The sequence below is a fragment of the Laetiporus sulphureus genome, assembly GCF_001632365.1.
Source record: "Laetiporus sulphureus 93-53 unplaced genomic scaffold LAESUscaffold_93, whole genome shotgun sequence".
In the NCBI taxonomy this organism is placed as follows: domain Eukaryota; kingdom Fungi; phylum Basidiomycota; class Agaricomycetes; order Polyporales; family Laetiporaceae; genus Laetiporus; species Laetiporus sulphureus.
In genome coordinates, this window is record NW_024468602.1 from 3,939 (window position 1) to 21,361 (window position 17,423).

The 17,423-nt window shown below is 53.0% G+C and overlaps 8 protein-coding genes across 8 annotated transcripts; 3 read left to right on the forward strand and 5 right to left on the reverse strand.

Moving 5' to 3' along the window:
- Positions 1-122: 122 nt before the first annotated feature.
- On the reverse strand, positions 123-846 carry LAESUDRAFT_764910 (uncharacterized protein; the record flags this gene model as incomplete). Its single annotated transcript, XM_040913539.1, has 3 exons — positions 123-375; positions 449-726; positions 775-846. The coding sequence occupies 3 exons, from the start codon at positions 844-846 to the stop codon at positions 123-125; spliced, it is 603 nt and encodes a 200-aa protein (XP_040757822.1).
- A 1,088-nt stretch (positions 847-1,934) lies between these two features.
- LAESUDRAFT_739738 (uncharacterized protein) lies at positions 1,935-4,229 on the reverse strand (the record flags this gene model as incomplete). The annotated part of the gene is made up of 6 exons (XM_040911033.1): positions 1,935-2,138; positions 2,189-2,288; positions 2,343-2,460; positions 2,557-3,189; positions 3,487-3,828; positions 4,067-4,229. 6 exons carry the CDS (start codon positions 4,227-4,229, stop codon positions 1,935-1,937), a joined length of 1,560 nt encoding a protein of 519 aa, XP_040757823.1.
- A 1,041-nt stretch (positions 4,230-5,270) lies between these two features.
- Positions 5,271-6,378, forward strand: LAESUDRAFT_732588 (uncharacterized protein; the record flags this gene model as incomplete). The annotated part of the gene is made up of 2 exons (XM_040910270.1): positions 5,271-5,632; positions 5,686-6,378. Coding segments are annotated over exons 1-2 (892 nt in total), but the record flags the coding sequence as incomplete, so codon positions are not given.
- A 267-nt stretch (positions 6,379-6,645) lies between these two features.
- On the reverse strand, positions 6,646-8,576 carry LAESUDRAFT_745939 (Phosphoribosylaminoimidazole carboxylase; the record flags this gene model as incomplete). Its single annotated transcript, XM_040911398.1, has 5 exons — positions 6,646-6,987; positions 7,053-7,442; positions 7,538-7,794; positions 7,846-8,207; positions 8,230-8,576. The coding sequence occupies 5 exons, from the start codon at positions 8,574-8,576 to the stop codon at positions 6,790-6,792; spliced, it is 1,554 nt and encodes a 517-aa protein (XP_040757825.1). The 3' UTR covers positions 6,646-6,789.
- Positions 8,577-9,007: 431 nt separating this feature from the next.
- Positions 9,008-9,540, reverse strand: LAESUDRAFT_574269 (uncharacterized protein). Its single transcript, XM_040903013.1, has one exon. The coding sequence runs from the start codon at positions 9,357-9,359 to the stop codon at positions 9,093-9,095; it is 267 nt and encodes an 88-aa protein (XP_040757826.1). The 5' UTR covers positions 9,360-9,540; the 3' UTR covers positions 9,008-9,092.
- Positions 9,541-9,722: 182 nt separating this feature from the next.
- Positions 9,723-11,365, forward strand: LAESUDRAFT_764913 (uncharacterized protein; the record flags this gene model as incomplete). Its single annotated transcript, XM_040913540.1, has 3 exons — positions 9,723-10,272; positions 10,296-10,639; positions 10,691-11,365. 3 exons carry the CDS (start codon positions 9,723-9,725, stop codon positions 11,363-11,365), a joined length of 1,569 nt encoding a protein of 522 aa, XP_040757827.1.
- A 493-nt stretch (positions 11,366-11,858) lies between these two features.
- On the forward strand, positions 11,859-14,518 carry LAESUDRAFT_574256 (uncharacterized protein). The gene is made up of 7 exons (XM_040903012.1): positions 11,859-11,910; positions 12,079-13,629; positions 13,684-13,721; positions 13,777-13,784; positions 13,842-14,069; positions 14,130-14,256; positions 14,320-14,518. Exons 2-7 carry the CDS (start codon positions 12,122-12,124, stop codon positions 14,346-14,348), a joined length of 1,938 nt encoding a protein of 645 aa, XP_040757828.1. The 5' UTR covers positions 11,859-11,910; positions 12,079-12,121; the 3' UTR covers positions 14,349-14,518.
- A 636-nt stretch (positions 14,519-15,154) lies between these two features.
- Positions 15,155-17,249, reverse strand: LAESUDRAFT_666852 (uncharacterized protein; the record flags this gene model as incomplete). Its single annotated transcript, XM_040905272.1, has 10 exons — positions 15,155-16,059; positions 16,114-16,147; positions 16,196-16,249; positions 16,304-16,403; positions 16,571-16,597; positions 16,658-16,733; positions 16,786-16,836; positions 16,889-16,918; positions 16,980-17,027; positions 17,081-17,249. 10 exons carry the CDS (start codon positions 17,247-17,249, stop codon positions 15,155-15,157), a joined length of 1,494 nt encoding a protein of 497 aa, XP_040757829.1.
- Between the last annotated feature and the right edge of the window lie 174 nt (positions 17,250-17,423).

The window sequence follows — 17,423 nt, forward strand, 5'->3', positions numbered from 1 at the left end:
GCAGAGCACTGGGGCGGTCGAACGAGAGGGGGGGAGGACGCTGAAACTGTGAGTGCATGCGCCGTGGTGCGACGCCCGATACAGCCCGATGGAAACTCACCTGATGTAGCGTTCCTCCCGCCCTACGTCGGCTCTCGCCCACCTACGCGCTCCGTGAGATCCCCACCTCGCGCTCCTGCTGCGGCGCCGCTGGCGACGGTGGGCCGGCCTTGTAGACGTGCGCGCGTTCGTGACGCTACGTTGACGGCGATGATAGCGTGGCCGTACGCGGTGGAGTTGTCTCGTTCGGTGCGGGGAATGTGGTAGCGGCGAACGAACGACACGGCGTGTTTGCACGCCGTGGTGGTGAGGGACGCGAGCGCACGCACCGGTACGCTGTGAAGGGCGAGAGCGACGGCGGCTCACCTAGTATAGCGTCCCAACCCGCCCTACGTCCGCTCTAGCCCACATACGCGCTCCCTGAGACCCAACGACTGCCCTTCTCCTGCGTCGCCGCTGACCCATCGCCGTGTTTTGCATGCGTTCGCTCGCTCGCAAGCCGTTGTGATCGGGTGATGGCGTGCGTGCATGGCGGATGTGGGAGGACTGCAGAATCGATTTGAGCAGGGAGAATCCGGTGGTGGAGAATGGGGAGAATTCGGTGGTGGTGGACGGGGAGAATCCGGTGGTGAACGAAGGAGGCGGTGGTCGGTAGGAGGTGGGTGCTGTAGAGCGCGCGCGCGCGCGCTTGTTCGCTGAAGAGTCAATATCGTTCGAATGAAGGCTAATACTCACCTGGAAATTGAGAGCGGACTCCATGCTAGCCTCAGCAGAAGACAATGAGAGTAAATGGGAGGAGATAGACATGAATGAGGTCGAAGGAAGATGAGGGGAGGACGACGCGAGCACACTCACCGATCGGGGAGTCAGACGCGCTGTGCACATGAGGGGAAAGGGCACGTCGTGGAGGCTTGAAAACAGTACCGACGGACTCGAAATTTTGCAGTTGAGTCATTTAGATGTATTGCTAGGGGGCCCCAGCACCGACAAGCGAGCGGATTGCGATGCACGAGAGAAAAAAGCAAAAAGTCACCAGGACCATAACGGGCGCTTACCGACTGAGTTGAAAGGGCATCCCGTAGAAACACAAATAAATTGCGGAATTATGAGAATTTAATTAGCTGGGTGCTTGAGATGTAGAGCGAGGGGGCCCCAACAAAACCGAGGTGATAGAAGTAACTGAGGGTCTTAAAAAGACCAATATTGACCAAACCACCACCGTGAGGAAACCCGCCCGATTGGGAAGCCTACAGCGCCCGTTCCGCTCAACTGGGCATTGGGGCCCCTTTGGGGCCTCCGAGATTCGAAGCCTGGCTTTCAGATGAGGGTATTTTGAAGAGCATAGCACAAGAATTGAATGTGCTATGGAGGGCCCTCTGAGCATGGCCGTTAGGGGCTAACGGCTCCCGGTATATAGATAGCATAGCACACTGACTCACGATAAGTGCAGAGAGAAGCTGCGACTGTCCTGTGGCAGTTGCTGCCTCCACGTCATCCCACACGCACATTCAAGATATCGATGCTCCGAGGACATTACCCATTAAGCAGTTGGCAGCTGCATCACCGCTGACCGCTGCGCCGTCAATTGCCAGTAATCAGATTCAAGGTGTGTTTGGAAGGAACACTCGAGCCAATGTGAGACTAATCAATCATTGTTTCATAGCGAATTTGCTTTGGGCTGCAGTACCTGCGTCAATGTTCTATGGCACAGGTCAGAACAAATCAGCTTAGAGCGCATCATCTATGCTCAAATCCTCAGCTCTCAGTGGCTCCTCGAGACCTCCATCTGCATTATTCATCAGAATGTTCTCGTCAATGCCTGTATGAAGCAATAATTCAATATCCTTGTCTATCATGTCCCGGATCACGAAGTTAGTTGTGCAGCCAGCACATGTTCAGTTTGGCTGGTGTTCCTGCATGTAAGCCTGCAGCACACATAAAGCCTTTACCATATCCTGCTCGCCATAGGCTGAACTTAATCCGTTCAGATGATAATTGCGCTCTGCATTACGAGTGCAACTGCGATACACCAGGATGTTCAGTGATTCTGTGATGATGCGATCTTTTATGTAGTTCAGGCCTTCACCACCGTATTTGTCCTATCCATTTACATTAGAGTTATGCACTCTTTCTCTGGTATATGACTAACCTTTGTGAACAGGTTGTTCAGCTCGACAACCCAGTCAACAGCACGGAATGCAAATGGTTTGCTGGTAGGATTCACCAAGATATTCATCCTGATAGCACGTCTGATATACGCATATAAGCTTGTACACAGAATGTAAGGACCTCGACATGCTAACCTCAGGCGGTCGGGATATACAAAATGCAGGTCAGTCATGAATTTCATCATCTGATTAGCATACTTATGTTTGCCGGTAGCCTTAAATAATGCGATCCAAATCAGAAGTAAGGTCTCCACTCATCCGATGTCACCTGCGTTCATTGCATAGCTAATCTCTTCATATAGCAGAAGGTATTCATGCATTAAAAGCACATTCTCTCATTGTTGATCACGAGCATGGGATGGTTGCCGCCGTGTGATGTAGATTGCATGACCTTCGCTGTGAACATAGTGCCGTGCAAGATCATCAGCAATGCAGCACAGGTCTTCTATTGATGGATCAGAATCAGTGAGATCCTCCAGGGTTTTCCAATCTGCATTCCGTTTCACAGCCTCAATGTGCCAAGTGTCAAGGTGCAATGCTATACCTGCATGATTGATCACGTCATGCATCTGATGAAATTTTGGACTCGAGCCTATCTTCCCTGTCTCCTTTGGATGCAGGACATCAATGTAATGCATCAAGCTATTGTCATCATGACGTGAGCTGGGTGGTTGAATGAGGAGCCTCCAGATTGCGTCTGCACAGACCATCTTCAAATGAAAGAGTCCCGGAACAAAGATAACGAATTGATAATGTCGCCAAGGTGTCTTCTCGATGCTTCGAACCTTGAGAATGGACTGAATCCTTTCACAGGTGCTCAAGTCACCATGGACCAAAGCAACATATTCAGAAATGTCGACTAGTGTGGAATTTGGCTGCCCATGTGTTATCTGTTCAGCAGGATCTCCTACGCCTCCCTGTGAGAGTAAGTTTGAGATTGCCTCAATGTTCCCATCAACACGAGATTGATTAATATCCATAGCTCATGTCGGATGATGCCAAAGCTTTGTGACAGGTATCACATCAATATCCTCTGCTTTATCGATTGTAGGGATGAGCTTTCGGAGCTTCACTGGCCCATGATGGATAAGGTCATGTAAGAACTTCCATGAATTGAATCTGCCTCACCGTGTAAGACCTGATGGATGTGTGCTCTCCGAATGCAATGTAAGAAGATCATTGAAGCTGTGGTGTGAAAGCAATGTGATGGATAATGTAGGATTCAATGGAGACTTTTCTCAGAGCTCTCGTCAGCAGCGTAGGTCCTCCTTTGTCACACCATGGTTAAGAAAAAGTATGTCATCAGAAGTTAAGTGCAGCAGAGTCTCGGATGATTTATCAACTTTTGGTGTCATTGTAGGAAGGTTGATGTTGAAATTGTCATATCCGTATGCAGCTACTAATGATTGCCCCAACTCGCGAATCGCTTTCGCACTTTGTCGGGATAGAGATTGGATGGCAGTCTCAATAGTGTATGGAGAAATTGAAATTCCCATGTGAGCAAGGGCCTTGATGACCTTGTCAGGAGTGTTGCACGAATGGAGAAATATTCCATTGACTGCTGCGAGCGCATTACATTTCTGGCTGAGTGAATGCATGATGATTGAGATTATAACAACCACTTTCTGTGTACTGGTAAGCAAAAGCTGTTCAACGTAGGGTGCAAAGCCTCACAATCTGCCGCAATGCATTTCGACGCTCTCGCACAATCCACATCCTCTTGGTGTCCTCTTCCTTTTCCTCGACTTCAGGTATACTGTCACCAAGTGCTGCCCAATAGTCCAACTCCTCTGCATCTAAATCTTCTGGGCTTGCATCATTCTGGCTTGTCTGTTTCTTGGCACCCGAGATGAGATAACTTATCAAATCCCACAGATCTGGGGCAAGTGTACGTATTTTAGCTGCCATGTCTTCAATCTGAAAATCCTGGATTTGCTGGGCAGTAGTATGGAGTGCACTAAAATGCCAGCCATTCTCTGTAGCAACAAGTTGTTGGGCTAACTCAAGATAATGCTGCTTCATAACATTATGAGCCCACTGTTGTACTTCGAGTGATGTTTGATTGTGCCGCAAAAGAGTAGTGAGGATTTGTGGGAGATTCACAGCGAAATCTTCAAGGAATGGATCTGGGCTTGAGTCATGGCTTTGCCCACAAAGCAAAGCAATCAGAAAATCAGACAAAGAGATGTGATGTCATTCGAAGACTTCAAGAATATCCCGGAGTGTAGTCGCAGTGATCATTATGCCATTACAAAGAAATGACGCCCCTCAAAAAATAAGGTGATCTGCTACTACAGATTATTATTCAGGCATGCCTTTTCGAGACAACTCATGCCCACGCTCCGTTGTTTGCAGGTGTTTTCTGCCAGCTGCTGTAGGGAGTTGGGGGGCCAATAAGATTGTGGAGTTTGAAACCGGTCAGAGTACGAAAATTGGCTGAAATGTGGCTGAGGTGGCTGATAGTAAGAATCATGATGTACCACCTCTCACACGAGCCCTTCTCAAACTCGCGGAGGTGGATGGGGAGGAGCCTGCAGATGTCGGCGCTTTACGGTGCTTTACGGCGCGCCGTTACAAGAACTCAGCCCTTCCCGAAAAGGCAGCTCAAGACGCGCGCTAACGAACTGGAGCGTCTCGCCGAGTCACCTGTTGTGGCACAACATAGTTCATCCCCGCCATGACTACTCAGCCTCCGACGCCTGAAGAGTTGATATGTGTTCTCCACTTATACGCTGGCTTTAACCAGTCAGCGTATGAAGCTTCCGTCTCCGAACTCCGTCGCATTAGCCCAGAACCGAAAGACAAGGCCGGGAAACGCGAGCGACAGATTGCAGATGCTATTGCTGCTGTAATAACGCGGCGCGAGAAAGAAGTTTCAGCTGTCACTTGGACGGCGAGTAGCCGCAATATCACTATCCACGTCGCACAGAACGGCGCCGTGGATTCGAGCGTTGTGGACCATCTCAACTTGATCTGGACAAAGTTGCAGGCGATCAGCCGATATGGACCTCAGACCTCCGACGAAGCTCTTCGGAAAACTCCCGATGAGGTGTTGGATGCGGACCTCATGAACTTGTGGAGGCAGACACTCTACCATGTCTACACTACTTGTTTTCCCAAGCTGAAAGCTCGCATCATGAAGCGCCGACGAGAAGCGCAGGAGTTCATTACTACCATGAACGATGCGATAGCATCGGATGCCCGATTACCCGACTCGGACATTCCATTGGGCAACAAAATCATTTTGCGCGGGCTGTTGGCTTGCGTGCAACGAATATACGAACTTATCGGTTTGCCTGCGTCCGAGGCCGCGCCTAAGATAGTCGACGTTCTTGCGGACGTGCGACGTGACTGGGCACGAGCGACGGAGGAGAATGGGCTTCCTATGATGAATTGGCAAGCAATTTTTGAGCACCGGCAGCAAGGTGAGTACCGCGGCGACTGTTCTAGTGATAGCTAACGCTGACTACACTGACAGAGAGAAATGTGACGTCAAATTCAAAAATATTCGACTTTCGACGCTTCATGGAGAAGGTCTACTCTCTCCACACCCATATTCACACTCTTTTACGTGCCGCGACATCTCCTCGCAGAAAGGTTATGTTCCATGCAGAACTTGATGTGGTACTAGTGCAACCCTACGCTGCCCTTTCCCGTCCTTTTTCATTTTCGGAAGAAGACATCGGCTCTTTCATTGAAAGTCTAAGTGAATCCGAGACGCCGCATGAGGAAGAGGAGGAATCAAAGTCAGAGGAACAGGAAACACGTCCATTCACCTCGCGAGAGCGTCTCCTAGCCCAGTTAGGCGAGTCATACTCCAAAACATCGCAAGTCGTGGACCTCTCTCGCCAGATCCCTCACTGTGAATGCACCCTGCTTGTATATCACACAACAACATCCACTGATCTCCCGCCACATCCCTACATCGGCGTCTCCAAGCTGTCTTGTTATCCGTGTTACCTCTTCTTTGAGGCGTATCGTCAAGCCGTACCAAAAGAAGTACGGTGGGAGCTCAAGAGGTCACACGGAAAGATCTATCCAGGTTGGGTAAGGCCAAAAGGGTTGTCCCAGGAGGCGAACGAGAAAGTTGAACAGCTCATGGTGAAGAAGTTGACGGAAAGGCTCCGTTTGAGTCTCGCAGAAGCAAAGAAAGCTCGCACACTTTCCGATAGCACGGATGCATCGGGCAATTCCGGGGCTTTTGCATCCTCTGGTAATAGCGACCCAGGTCAGTGGATTGGATTTAAGCCTGCGCTACGGCTGATTATCTCGAGCATGCAGTGTGGTCATCAGTTTGGAATGAAATCCATAAGACTTAAAGTGGTGGGTTTATGTCCACGTATCAGGTTCATGCGTCCTCTGAGGTACGCGAAAGTCATACAGCGATGGAGATTATTGTAATCGATTAGCATTAGAGCATTTGCGCCTGTCGTAACACGGCGACTTAACCGCACACACTGTAGAATTGCTCTTCACTGCAGATAATGGATATTCGACGGTGCGATATCGAATTGAGTACCGAGTGACAATGTTTTGTTGTGGAAAGATGGAATATACAACCGTTCAGGCATTGAAATGAATTTCAGTGCTTCACCCCATACTCTTCCCAGCCATATTCATCAAGCTTCTCCACTTTGGCCATCACCTCTCCTTCCATTTCTGTCAGGTAGCTGTCCATAGCACTTATTCGATGCGGAATGCCATTCCCTAAGATGCGAACCGCCAGCAGCCCAGCATTTGTTGCATTATTGATGGCGACCGTCGCAACAGGAACTCTCCTCTGCAAGTCGAAACACGCACGTAAGTGGGGATGCACGGAAGCGAGATGCAAAAGAAAATACACACGGGCATCTGCACAATGCTATGCAGTGAGTCAACGCCATCAAGCGAGGTGCCCTTAATCGGCACACCGATAACTGGAAGTGAAGTCATCGCCGCAACCATTCCGGGAAGGTGAGCCGCACCGCCAGTGCCAGCGATGATCGCCCTCGGCCCCCTCGCTGCTGCCGACCGTGCATATTCCACCAGACGGTCAGGTGTGCGGTGCGCAGAGACGATCGTCAATTCGTATGCCACGCTGAAATGGTCGAGGATATGTGCCGTGGCGAGCATTACCGGCAAATCTGAGTCGGAGCCCATGATAACGCCAATGAGCGGTCTACGGTGCGAATGACCCTTGTCCGGAGGCAGCGGCGAGTACATCTCGATCTCTTTCTCGTCGCTCAGTGACGGAAGCTGTTAAAGAAGGGGCCGCAGGCGTTCGTGGAGTTCAGCATCGCAGTCCGCGACGATGGTTGATGTGCCCCATCTTGCGACCTTTTTCGGCAGACTTTCTTACCGTAGAGGTGGAGACTTGCGCCAGGTATGGAGAGCGCATATTCTGCTATCGCCTTGATCCGTTCCATGCTGTCTGATGCGCCCAAGAGGTTGAGCATTACCGCCGAAGGAACCTTAAGAGCCGTGGAACCAAGTGGCAGGGACAATATCGCGCGGAGATGATTCTCGTATTGAGATGTATCGCAAGCCTCAATGGTATAGTGTCCCGAATTATGTGGCCGTGGAGCAATCTCGTTCAGGTATATCGTGCCTACAATGGAGACCTTAGCATAATACGGATAGAGAGCGCCGCTGTAATTACCGTCTGCCATGAGGAACATCTCAACGCCAAATACACCAGATCCGTGCAACGTCTTGACTGCCGCTTCCGCTACAGAACGAGCGCAAGAAGCAACGGCAGGGTCGCTTGAGCGCAGAGGAGCAAACACAAGATGGCATATGTTGTCCTTATGAACTGTCTCCACGGCTGGATAAGACACAACGTGGCCGGCCGCCGAGCGCACTACGATGACAGCGATCTCTTGAATGAAGGGCACCCATTTCTCCACATATAATGGCCGGTCACCGAGAGCGTGGATAGCGTCGTCGATCTGGGATACGTCGCGAACGACAAAGTTCCCCCTGCCATTGTACGCCAGTGTACGGCTCTTGAGCATCAGATTTCTTCGCCGCCGAGCGAACACACTCAACGGTAGAGTCAACTTGCATAAAGTCAGACACTGGACAACTATGCGCGGCCAGATGCTGCTTTTGAACGAACTTGTCTTGAATTGTTCGGATCGTGGACGGGCTGGGATGCACACCAAGAGGAAGCGAAGGCTGCACATCATCCAGAACAGAGATATCGACATGTTCGGTCTCCACGGTGAGGACGTCCACCTTTAACGCCAGCTCGCGGATCTTGGCCAAGTCGGTGAAGGATCCATCGACATGCACAATGCGAGGAAGCCTTTGAGCGACAATCTGCTTCGCAGGTGCATCTTCTCCGATGACAACATCAACGTTGAGGCGAGACGCCGCCTCTGCAAGCATACGGCCGCCTCCTAGAACGCGGGAGCATCAAATTCAGTTCTAGGACGTTGTCGAGAACTGGGGTACTAGAGAAACCGGTCACTGTCTGATATTCATTGCGAAAACAGGACAACCCACTCCCACCTAATATCTCGCTTAGATGGTTGTAAGCGCCCGATGCTCAATGCGGGCGCTTGGGCGACAGCCTTTCATTATGGTCGAGGCGACGTGCGGCTTCCTCATCATCAGACTCTTCATCAGATGAGCCTTCCCAACCATCTTCTCCGAGTGCCGTCTCCAGCCCAGGCGTCCGAGAACTCTTCATCCGGCTCACAATCCGAATCAGTCTCTTCTGATATAATACCATCTCATGCAGAAAATGCTCAAAGGACTCGCAGTCCGAAAGTAGCACCGACCAGACGACGATCACCTTCGCCTCCAGTGGCCTCTGCTCTCATTCCATCCTTCCTATTGGCATCTGAAAATCAGATGGAGAACGACCAAGTGCTGAAGGAACGCTTTCGCAAATTCTGGATATCAACGATTGCCGACTCGTTTAAAGAATTTCTTACGCCAAAGGAGCCTAACTTGAAGACACCTCGGCTTTCTCTGCTTATCGAGTCTCTGCCCTCTGGAGCAGACGTGTTCGCGTCCTCTACGCGAGAGATCGCGCCGGATAGGATGTCGTAATGACGAGCCAACAGACTCGCCCAAAAACGCGACGAACCTCAGAAATACAGCACGTTGGCATCGACAACGAACCGATAAATAAATCGAGCGTAAAGGAAGGATAAGAAGGCGCATTGGAGTGAGCAAGAAAATAAGGAGAAGCCTCTCCAGCGTCCCCGATGACGTGCGTCGATGGCGCGACCTAGTCGACGATCGGGTAGAGGGGGAAGACCTCCTTGATGCGCTGCTCGAGCCAGAAATACGGCGTCAGGTATGTAACGTCGGTCGAGTCAGACGCGCCGGTACCACCGTTCAGCAACCCCCAATAGAAAAACAGACGTCAGACAAGGATATCCGGAGCGTTCCCGCAAAGGTTGAGGGAATTGTCTCGTCTGCCCACGGGAGACTAGCTGCAGTCTCCACCTCTCTTCCACAGCCACCACTTCGTCCGGCGAGGGTACTTTCAGCGACCTTTCGTCTGCCGCCGAGCGCCTCAGTATGCCGGATCTCATCCCTACACTCCCGTTCGTGGTGACCGAGGCTCTGTCTAAGGTCTACCACAAGGGCTTGCCCTCCGAACCGCGCCTCATCGCTGCCACCAACCCCAGCCCCTTCGAAGCGCCAACTGGCTCCGAGGCCTACCCTGTCGTCAAAGAGCTTAGGGTGCTGGGTGACCACACCCTCGCTAATGCTTGGGACCACGGTTTAGCTGACCACCTTCGCCGTGGCCTGAACACGATGTGCGTGAACTGGACTAGTATCGAGGCGCTCCGCATCGTCGAAGTCGGAGAGTCGTCCGGCCCGGCCATCGTCTGGATTGGCGTCGAGTTCGGGGCGCTCAGCTTCGGGGAGGGCAGCGTCGTCGCCCTCCAATGCCGCACGTTCATCGACAGTCACAGTATCCACGATTACCACGTAGAAATCCGGGAGTCTCGCGTTATGAGACAGGCGGGCAACAGGTTCCTTGATCCCGTACCCGTGTCCGACCCGACGTTCACCGCTCGCAACCCATACACTGCGACCCTCAGCATCCCGATCTTCGCTAAGGGTAGGCCCTGGGCGAGGGCACAGGCGGCTTCTACCTCAGCGCCGGCGGTGACGACAAGAACATCTTCCTCGTCACTGCCCGGCACGTTGTCCTCCCCCTCGACAACAACGACAACAACGAATACGACCGCAAGAACGACAGCAAGGCGCGTGAAGACGTGGTCGTCCTCAGCACCTCCGGTTTCAACGAGAACCTCACCGTCATCGACGACGATATTGAGGGCCAAGAGTCCGCGATCACTGATGCCAAGGAGAGGATCGATTCGGTCAAGGGCTTGGACAACGTCAAGGAGCGTGAGGAGGCGGAGCACGATTTGCAGAAGGCGGAGGAGGGGCTGAAGGCACTCAGGGCTTTGCGCCACGAGATTGTCGCTCACTGGGAGGAGAAGGAGAACCGTATCTTCGGGGAGCTCACCTAGGCTCCTCCCATCGTCCTCTCCACCAAGCTCGGTCAGTATACCCTGGAGATCGCCGTCATCAAGATCGACGCGGGCATGCTCGACGCCAACAACTACTGCGGCAACACTATCTACCTAGGCAACAAGTACACGCGCCAACAATTCATGAAAAAGGTCTATCTGCACCCCACCAGTACGACTTCCTTCAAATTCCCCGCCAACCGTCTCGTGACGCTCCAAGACCAGGTCCCCGCGAGTGCCCTTGTCAAGCAGCCCATGCTCGATGCCAACGGCGATCCGTGCTTGGTCGTCTTCAAGAACGGCGTCAAGACTGGTACGACCATCGGCAAGGCGAACAACGTTTCGTCTTACACCCGCCACTATTTTGCCGGCCAGTATAAGGAGTCGAGGGAGTGGCCGGTCATTTCCACCGACAAGAACTCGGGCGTGTTCTCCGCCAAAGGAGACTGCGGGTCTTGCGTCGCCGATGCCTTCAGCCGCGTCGGCGGCATCCTCACCGGCGGTTCTGGCGCCCCCGACTCCTGCGACGCCCATCTCCTTCATCATGAAGGTCCCCCACAACAAGAAGCTCTTCAAGCACGTCTACCTCAACCTGGTCCTCGCCTAGGAGGGCACCCGAAATTCATTTACGACGAAATTTTAGAAATTTCTTTCCAGGGACGTCGGCGAGGTTGACTCGGTGATTGTGTTCGTCTCGTTTCTCTCCCCTTTGGGCGCTGACGGCCTTTTGTCATTGTCCAGCTTGTCGGCGATTGTGGGACCTTCCGTCGTGCAGGCCTGAGTCGGTCTCGTCGGGGTCGTGGCCGATGCGAGTATCGACTAGTCGTACTTGGGACAATCGCAACATGTATAGCTCTCTTGCCATCTGTCTTTGCACCGTACCGAATGATAACTTGTGATTTAACTTGTGCGCGATGAACTTAAGTGAGATATTCGCGAGAGTATCTAAGCGCTCGATCTCTCTCTTTGACCTTACGGGATTTTCACTGGTATTGCGTACCTCTCCTCTCCCTCGTCGCATCTCCGACCTCGCTTCCAACATGGTGTAGATGCATGCGCTGCCATTCATCATCTCCAAAGCCTGATTCGCCGGCGTGTTTGGTCAGCAAGCATCGTCACCACATCAGCCTCCTCGCATTTCGCTTTCGCCCTCGGCTCAGCTCAGGTCGACCTCCTCGTACTACCCGTCCTACTGAAAACTAGTATTTAATTCTCTTCAGGTGCGTATCCTCTGTATGCCATCCTCATGCCTTTTGCGCTATTCTTGGGCCTCTGGTCACGGCTTGCTTTCACATCCGGTACCTTAACCGATGATTAAATCTTGCCGTCTTAAACCCTCCATCTCGGTCTCGAGACCGTGTGCCGTCGCTGATTCATCTCATCCCCAGCGTTCCTCTTCCCGCTCAGAGCGGCCCCCCTTGCACGCCCCTCATGATATCGTCCGACGCAATGCCTGCCGCTCGACCTCTAGCATCCATCCAGTCTCTCCCCGCTGAGGTCACAGAGCAGATCCTCATCCTCACTGCCGCCGCCGGCTTTCCGACTGCGATCGCCTCTCTCGCACAGACCTGCCACGTCCTCCATACCATCGTATACCACTCTACGGACCAGCACCTTTGGCGCGAGGTCTTCCTGACCACATTTGACGACCCGAGGCAGGGTTCATCCGACGAAGACCAGCAGAGGGACAACCTGGAGTGGGGCAAGGAGTTCCGACGGAGGGTTTGGACGATGAATTACTTCCGGCGCACGACAGCATCTGCGGCGAGTGGCTCCTATTCTAGCAGTTTAATATTATCTCAGAGCGAACTCACCCTCGCCGAACAAGTCGATTCCGACATCTTCGTTCTGGAATCGATCATTTCCGTCGTACGCACCGCTCTCCCGTTCCCCCCAACAATCTGCTACTCCATTCCCCGATCATACCCCTCTTACATCCCACATGGTCCTGGTATCGAGCCCACCTTCCCAGGCTACTCGATCTTTCCTCCCCAGACTCATCCGTCTGCGCGATCTTTGTCGAAGAACATCTCGTGGCTCGAAGCGCTCTTTCGCCATGGCTACCCACCATCGCTCGCGCAGAAGCTTTCGGGCATCGAATGGGAGGGTGGCGTGATGATCAACGACCTCAGCACGCTGCAGGCCCGTTTGATTCAGGCTCTCGGGCGTGTGGTTTCATATACTGGCTTTTTGCCGGTCCCTCCAGTTGGCAGTGAGGAAGTCACCAACGATAGCATCGCAGATGGCGTAGACTCTCTGGACGAGGCAGACGAAGATGCCGCTAAGGATATGGTCGACTCCACGTGTGATCGGATCGAGCAAGAAGACTTCATTACCGCTTCGGACGATGAAGAACCGGTCGACGACACTGCTGGGTCGTCTTTGCCCGACATGAGCATCGTGGCGCAGAACCGGCGTGCACGTCGCCTCGCACGCATGCGCGCATACAATTTACGCTATCTATCGCCCAACCGATACTGGGGACCGTTCCTCCCCGTTGAGGACAACCAGTCCGCGGAAACCACCTGCGAAGACGAGTGTGCCGAAGAGGAGGACATGACACAGTGTCTGGACTACGACTATTCCAGCAGCAGTGACGAGGACGACGAAGAGTGCGCTCTGTCCGGCTCGCCCGAACAAACTGTGCAACCGCCAGATGAAGCTCTACTGCTCCCCGACTGGGCGTACCTCGCAGCCGCGCGCGTCATCGTCGAGGCGAACCTGCGCGAGGCGGTGGGGCCGGAACAGTTCAACGGGCTGACCGCACTCGAAAGCCTGCGTGCGGGCAGTGCCCCGATGGATGTCAGCGCGAGCGTGTTCAGTTCGCGATGTGTGGAGAAACAGGTCAGCGGTATGGCTGGCGCTTCAGTCCCCTCGACGATAGGGTGCGCATCCATGAGCGACGGGTGGGACTGGGCGGGCGTTACGGGAGTGTGGAGGTGCGTTGTGCGTTGCGGGAATGTCTTCACGTCGCTGACGTACGCTACTCGTAGGCGATGCATATGCTGGCTTGACTATTGTGATTTGAGAAGTGAGTGACACCACATGAACGACGTCCCTACTTTGCTCATCATCATTACATTTAGCGCACAACGTACGTATCCCCGATTGCGCATCTTTGTCTTCGTCATCGCTTACGCCTCTCATCTAGCTCTCAGGTGGCTTCAACGACCCACAGCTCACGGAGGCGGTCCGCATCGTGCCAATGCGCCTCCGCGTCGTATCCTACTCGCCCTCGCCCATTGCTGCATACCCCAACCGACCGATCATCCAAATCGCGGGCGAAACATCGGGCTTGACGACGACTGGGCAGCCGCGCAAGCTCAAGGGCGCCGTGCGCACGCTCGCGGATGGCAGCGTCCGATGGACGGTCATCTTCGTACGTGCAACTCCGCTGCGTGTTCGCGTGTGTGTTTGCTGATGCAGACCTGTGCGACAGACTGGCCGGAAAGACGGCGACCCGGACGAATGGACGAGCGAGGGCGTTCAGATTGGCGGAGTGACGTCTGCGATGGGCGTCCTGGGCATCTGGACGGGCGCGCAGCACGAGAAATCGGATCCTCTAGGTGAGCATCGCGTTCCCCTTTCCGCATGCCATATGTTTTCTCATCTTCCGCGCTTTCGCGAAGGCCCCTTCTGGGCATGGAAAGTAGGTTAGAACACCTCCGACGTCTTCATCTCGACAATATGTGTGGGCTATCTATTCTTGCGCGGGCGATTTTGGGCTGGAATACTTACCACTATGTAGTTAAATCTGTCTTTCGTTACGCATGCGTTGACTTTCGCATTGCTGTAGTTGCTTTCTAATTGTATTCATTCTATGTCTCGGAATCCGCTGTGTGAAGTCATGATATTTCTTGTCGTTGTACCACACACGTATGGGCAAATCACATTATGACAGTTCATAAAACACAAATTATAATGTACCCTACGATTCAACTAGTCACCAGCTACATCATGCGAGAGTCCATGTATCATTCTTGCTGCTCGAAATGAAGCTAGCACTGGTCCCTATGATTGGTAACCGCGCGATCAGCGCAGCTCATCCGGCGGTCGCCACTGACCACCACAGCTGTAGCATTCGCGTCCATACTCGTCGCTCGGCGGGCCAGAGCGAGGGGACAGTGGATTGTCATCCACGCGCTGCTATCGGTGCCCACCGTCGTAGCTGTACCGCTTCGGCTCTCTGTAGTCGTAGTCATCGTGCGGCGGCCTGGGGTATGGTCGCCTGACAGATGGGTGTTGATGGCGCAATGCATCATCGCCGGTCAAGGGAAGGGCCGCCATGCGTGCCATTAATGATTCTTTGAGGTGTTTGCCGCGTGGCGGTGGAAGGTCAGTGGGAGTGATGGGGGAGGACGGGTTTGGCTCGCGGTGGTCCATACTGCTATGCCTTGGCAATGGCGTGGCGTTGGGCTGGGGCATTATTGACTGTATTCCTGTGGTGCAATCGATCACAATAAATTATGTCACAGTTAGGTTATCTGTACCGTGTGATGGTCTCGATAATTGAGTCACTATCGTCGAGGGCCTTTCCGGAAGAGCAGATTTCTTTGCAAGCCTGATTGAGGCTAGCCTATCAAAAGGGCCGGACGGCAGAGGTGGAGGAGTTGCCGTGGGAGCGCGTGGTATGGCTGGTGACGCAGGACGTTCTGTTTTAGTTTGCAGCTTGGGAAGGGCAGATGGTGGGGCCATCGAATGCGCCTGAGAGGCAGTGACTACCGAGGGGTAGGATTCCACTCGCTTCTTCCTGTCAGGGACTTCCCCATCTTCGCCGTCCTCCTCGTTCCGCTTCCTCTTAAGTGGCCGGAGCTTAGCAGCGGCGAGATGCTTCGGATCAGGCTTCATATCCGACGGCTTGAGATCGCGAACAAAGTCGATCATCGCGTTCAGCACGCGCTGGTTCAGCCGGATGTCGACCTCCCTCGCGCGTATGTCCTGACGCATGTGTTTGATCGCCTCCGCGAGTTGTGCGAGCGTCATCTTGTACTTCTGGTTGTGAATGAGTGCGACAGTCGCTATGAACTCAACTGGCGCGAGCTTCTTGACGTCAAGGAGGCGGAATGCGGAGCTGTACGTGTCGTCCTGCGCGAGCATCAGGAATATTTGATACGTCTGGTGGACCTGGTCCCGAAACTTGCTCTCAGGTTCGTCGGGGCGCGAGAGCATCTTCTGCAACGTCGGAAAGGCAATTGCGTTGTTCGCAGACGCCAGATCATTCATGAGGACTACGGACGAGGTGACACAGCGGAAATCGCTCCCGCGGTTCGTGTCCCAGGGGAGCAGTACCGCGAGGCTTTCGTTAACATAATCGTTTTGCAGGTCGCGCACAAACGTCGCCATGGGGCTTTTCGTGGCTTGTAGCTTCTCTGTGTCAGATCCGTGTTAGTGACGCTAATAATCATTGCAGTGTGAGTACGAACCTGCGGGCGTAAGAGCCATGCCGAGTTGAACTCGCTTCTGCGATGTGAGAAGTGGATACTACGGAGAAAAATGTTGGCATACCTGGAAGATCTCCCTCTCATAGTCATTACTTAAATCCTGGTATTCTATGCACACCTGGGAGACATTATCAGTTGATTGTCGGTAGTCGATTAACCAAACACTTTATACCATTTGCTTGTTGCGGAAGATCTTCTGATAGCGCTCAGGAAGCACTCGTATGCTTTTGAACTTGCCAATGTCTTTGTAAACAAGCCTCTCTCCAGTAAATCTGCAGCAGTTGGTTTACCTCAAAGGGACGGACATGCAGAGCGTGAACTCACGAATCCTTATCTGCATAAGAAGTGACCATCAGCAAGATTACTAACGATTTGTGTTCGGAGGCCTACAGTAAATCTGTCGTCCCATCCATCAGCGTCTGAACAGGCGACAGTGTACAATGAACTCACTTCGCCGTTTAGGAATCTGCAACAGAGCGGAAGTCAGTTGCTCTGCGGCGTCATGAACGCAGAAGCTTTGCCTTACCTGAATATAGACGTCAAACGCTGCTTGCCATCGATGCAGACCCTTCGTTCGGAACTATCTTCACGGTATACCACGGCTGTGGCGCAGGATAAGAAACGCATGCTATGTCTTCAGAGGGTCGCACATACCGAAGATGAGGGGAGGAACATAGAAGTTCCTTAGAATGGAGTCGATCAACCCTGGTCGGGTCTGAGTAAAGCTAGTCTGAAGTTCAATATGAGAGACCCGTACCTATTTGCTTAGATTCGGGCCATACCACCTCTTGGAATGATGTTTGGAATCAGTCAACAGCACGGCAATAGACCAGTCAGGTTGTATTCACCACGCTGATAGTCCGGCGAGAGATCAATGTCGTCGCTTACAATTTGTTCTGAGGAATTTTGCGTCGGCGGCTAGGACGAGACAGTCATGGTGAATGCGTACCGTACAACGCCTGTGTAGTGTAGCTCGTAGTGCGGTACGGCTTCAATGCTCCCCGAATTCTGTACTCGTCGTCGTCGTCATCTCCCATCCCCTTTCGCTTTGCACCCCTGCTGGCACGCGAGGACAGAGGGACATCGTCCTCGTCGACGAAGTCACCGTAGTCAGACATGCTTGGGAAATCGAGACAAGACGATGACACGGGTACGTGAGCAATATATTCCAGGAATTTTGGAGGGGGAAATTGGGTGGGAAGAGGTGAGTTGGGCGCAACTGTCGGGATCAACACAGTTCCAGAGTTCTGAGTTCTGAGTAATAAGTGGCACGCCGTCGACAGACGCCCATA

Excerpts from the sequence above, each read along its gene's own strand:
- LAESUDRAFT_574269 (XM_040903013.1), bottom strand. The coding sequence starts at position 9,359 with ATGCGCCTTCTTATCCTTCCTTTACGCTCGATTTATTTATCGGTTCGT.
- LAESUDRAFT_574256 (XM_040903012.1), top strand. The coding sequence starts at position 12,122 with ATGATATCGTCCGACGCAATGCCTGCCGCTCGACCTCTAGCATCCATC. Across the intron at positions 13,630-13,683 it reads GGCGTTACGGGAGTGTGGAG|GCGATGCATATGCTGGCTTG; the intron begins GTGCGTTGTGCG and ends CGCTACTCGTAG. Across the intron at positions 14,257-14,319 it reads CGAGAAATCGGATCCTCTAG|GCCCCTTCTGGGCATGGAAA; the intron begins GTGAGCATCGCG and ends GCTTTCGCGAAG.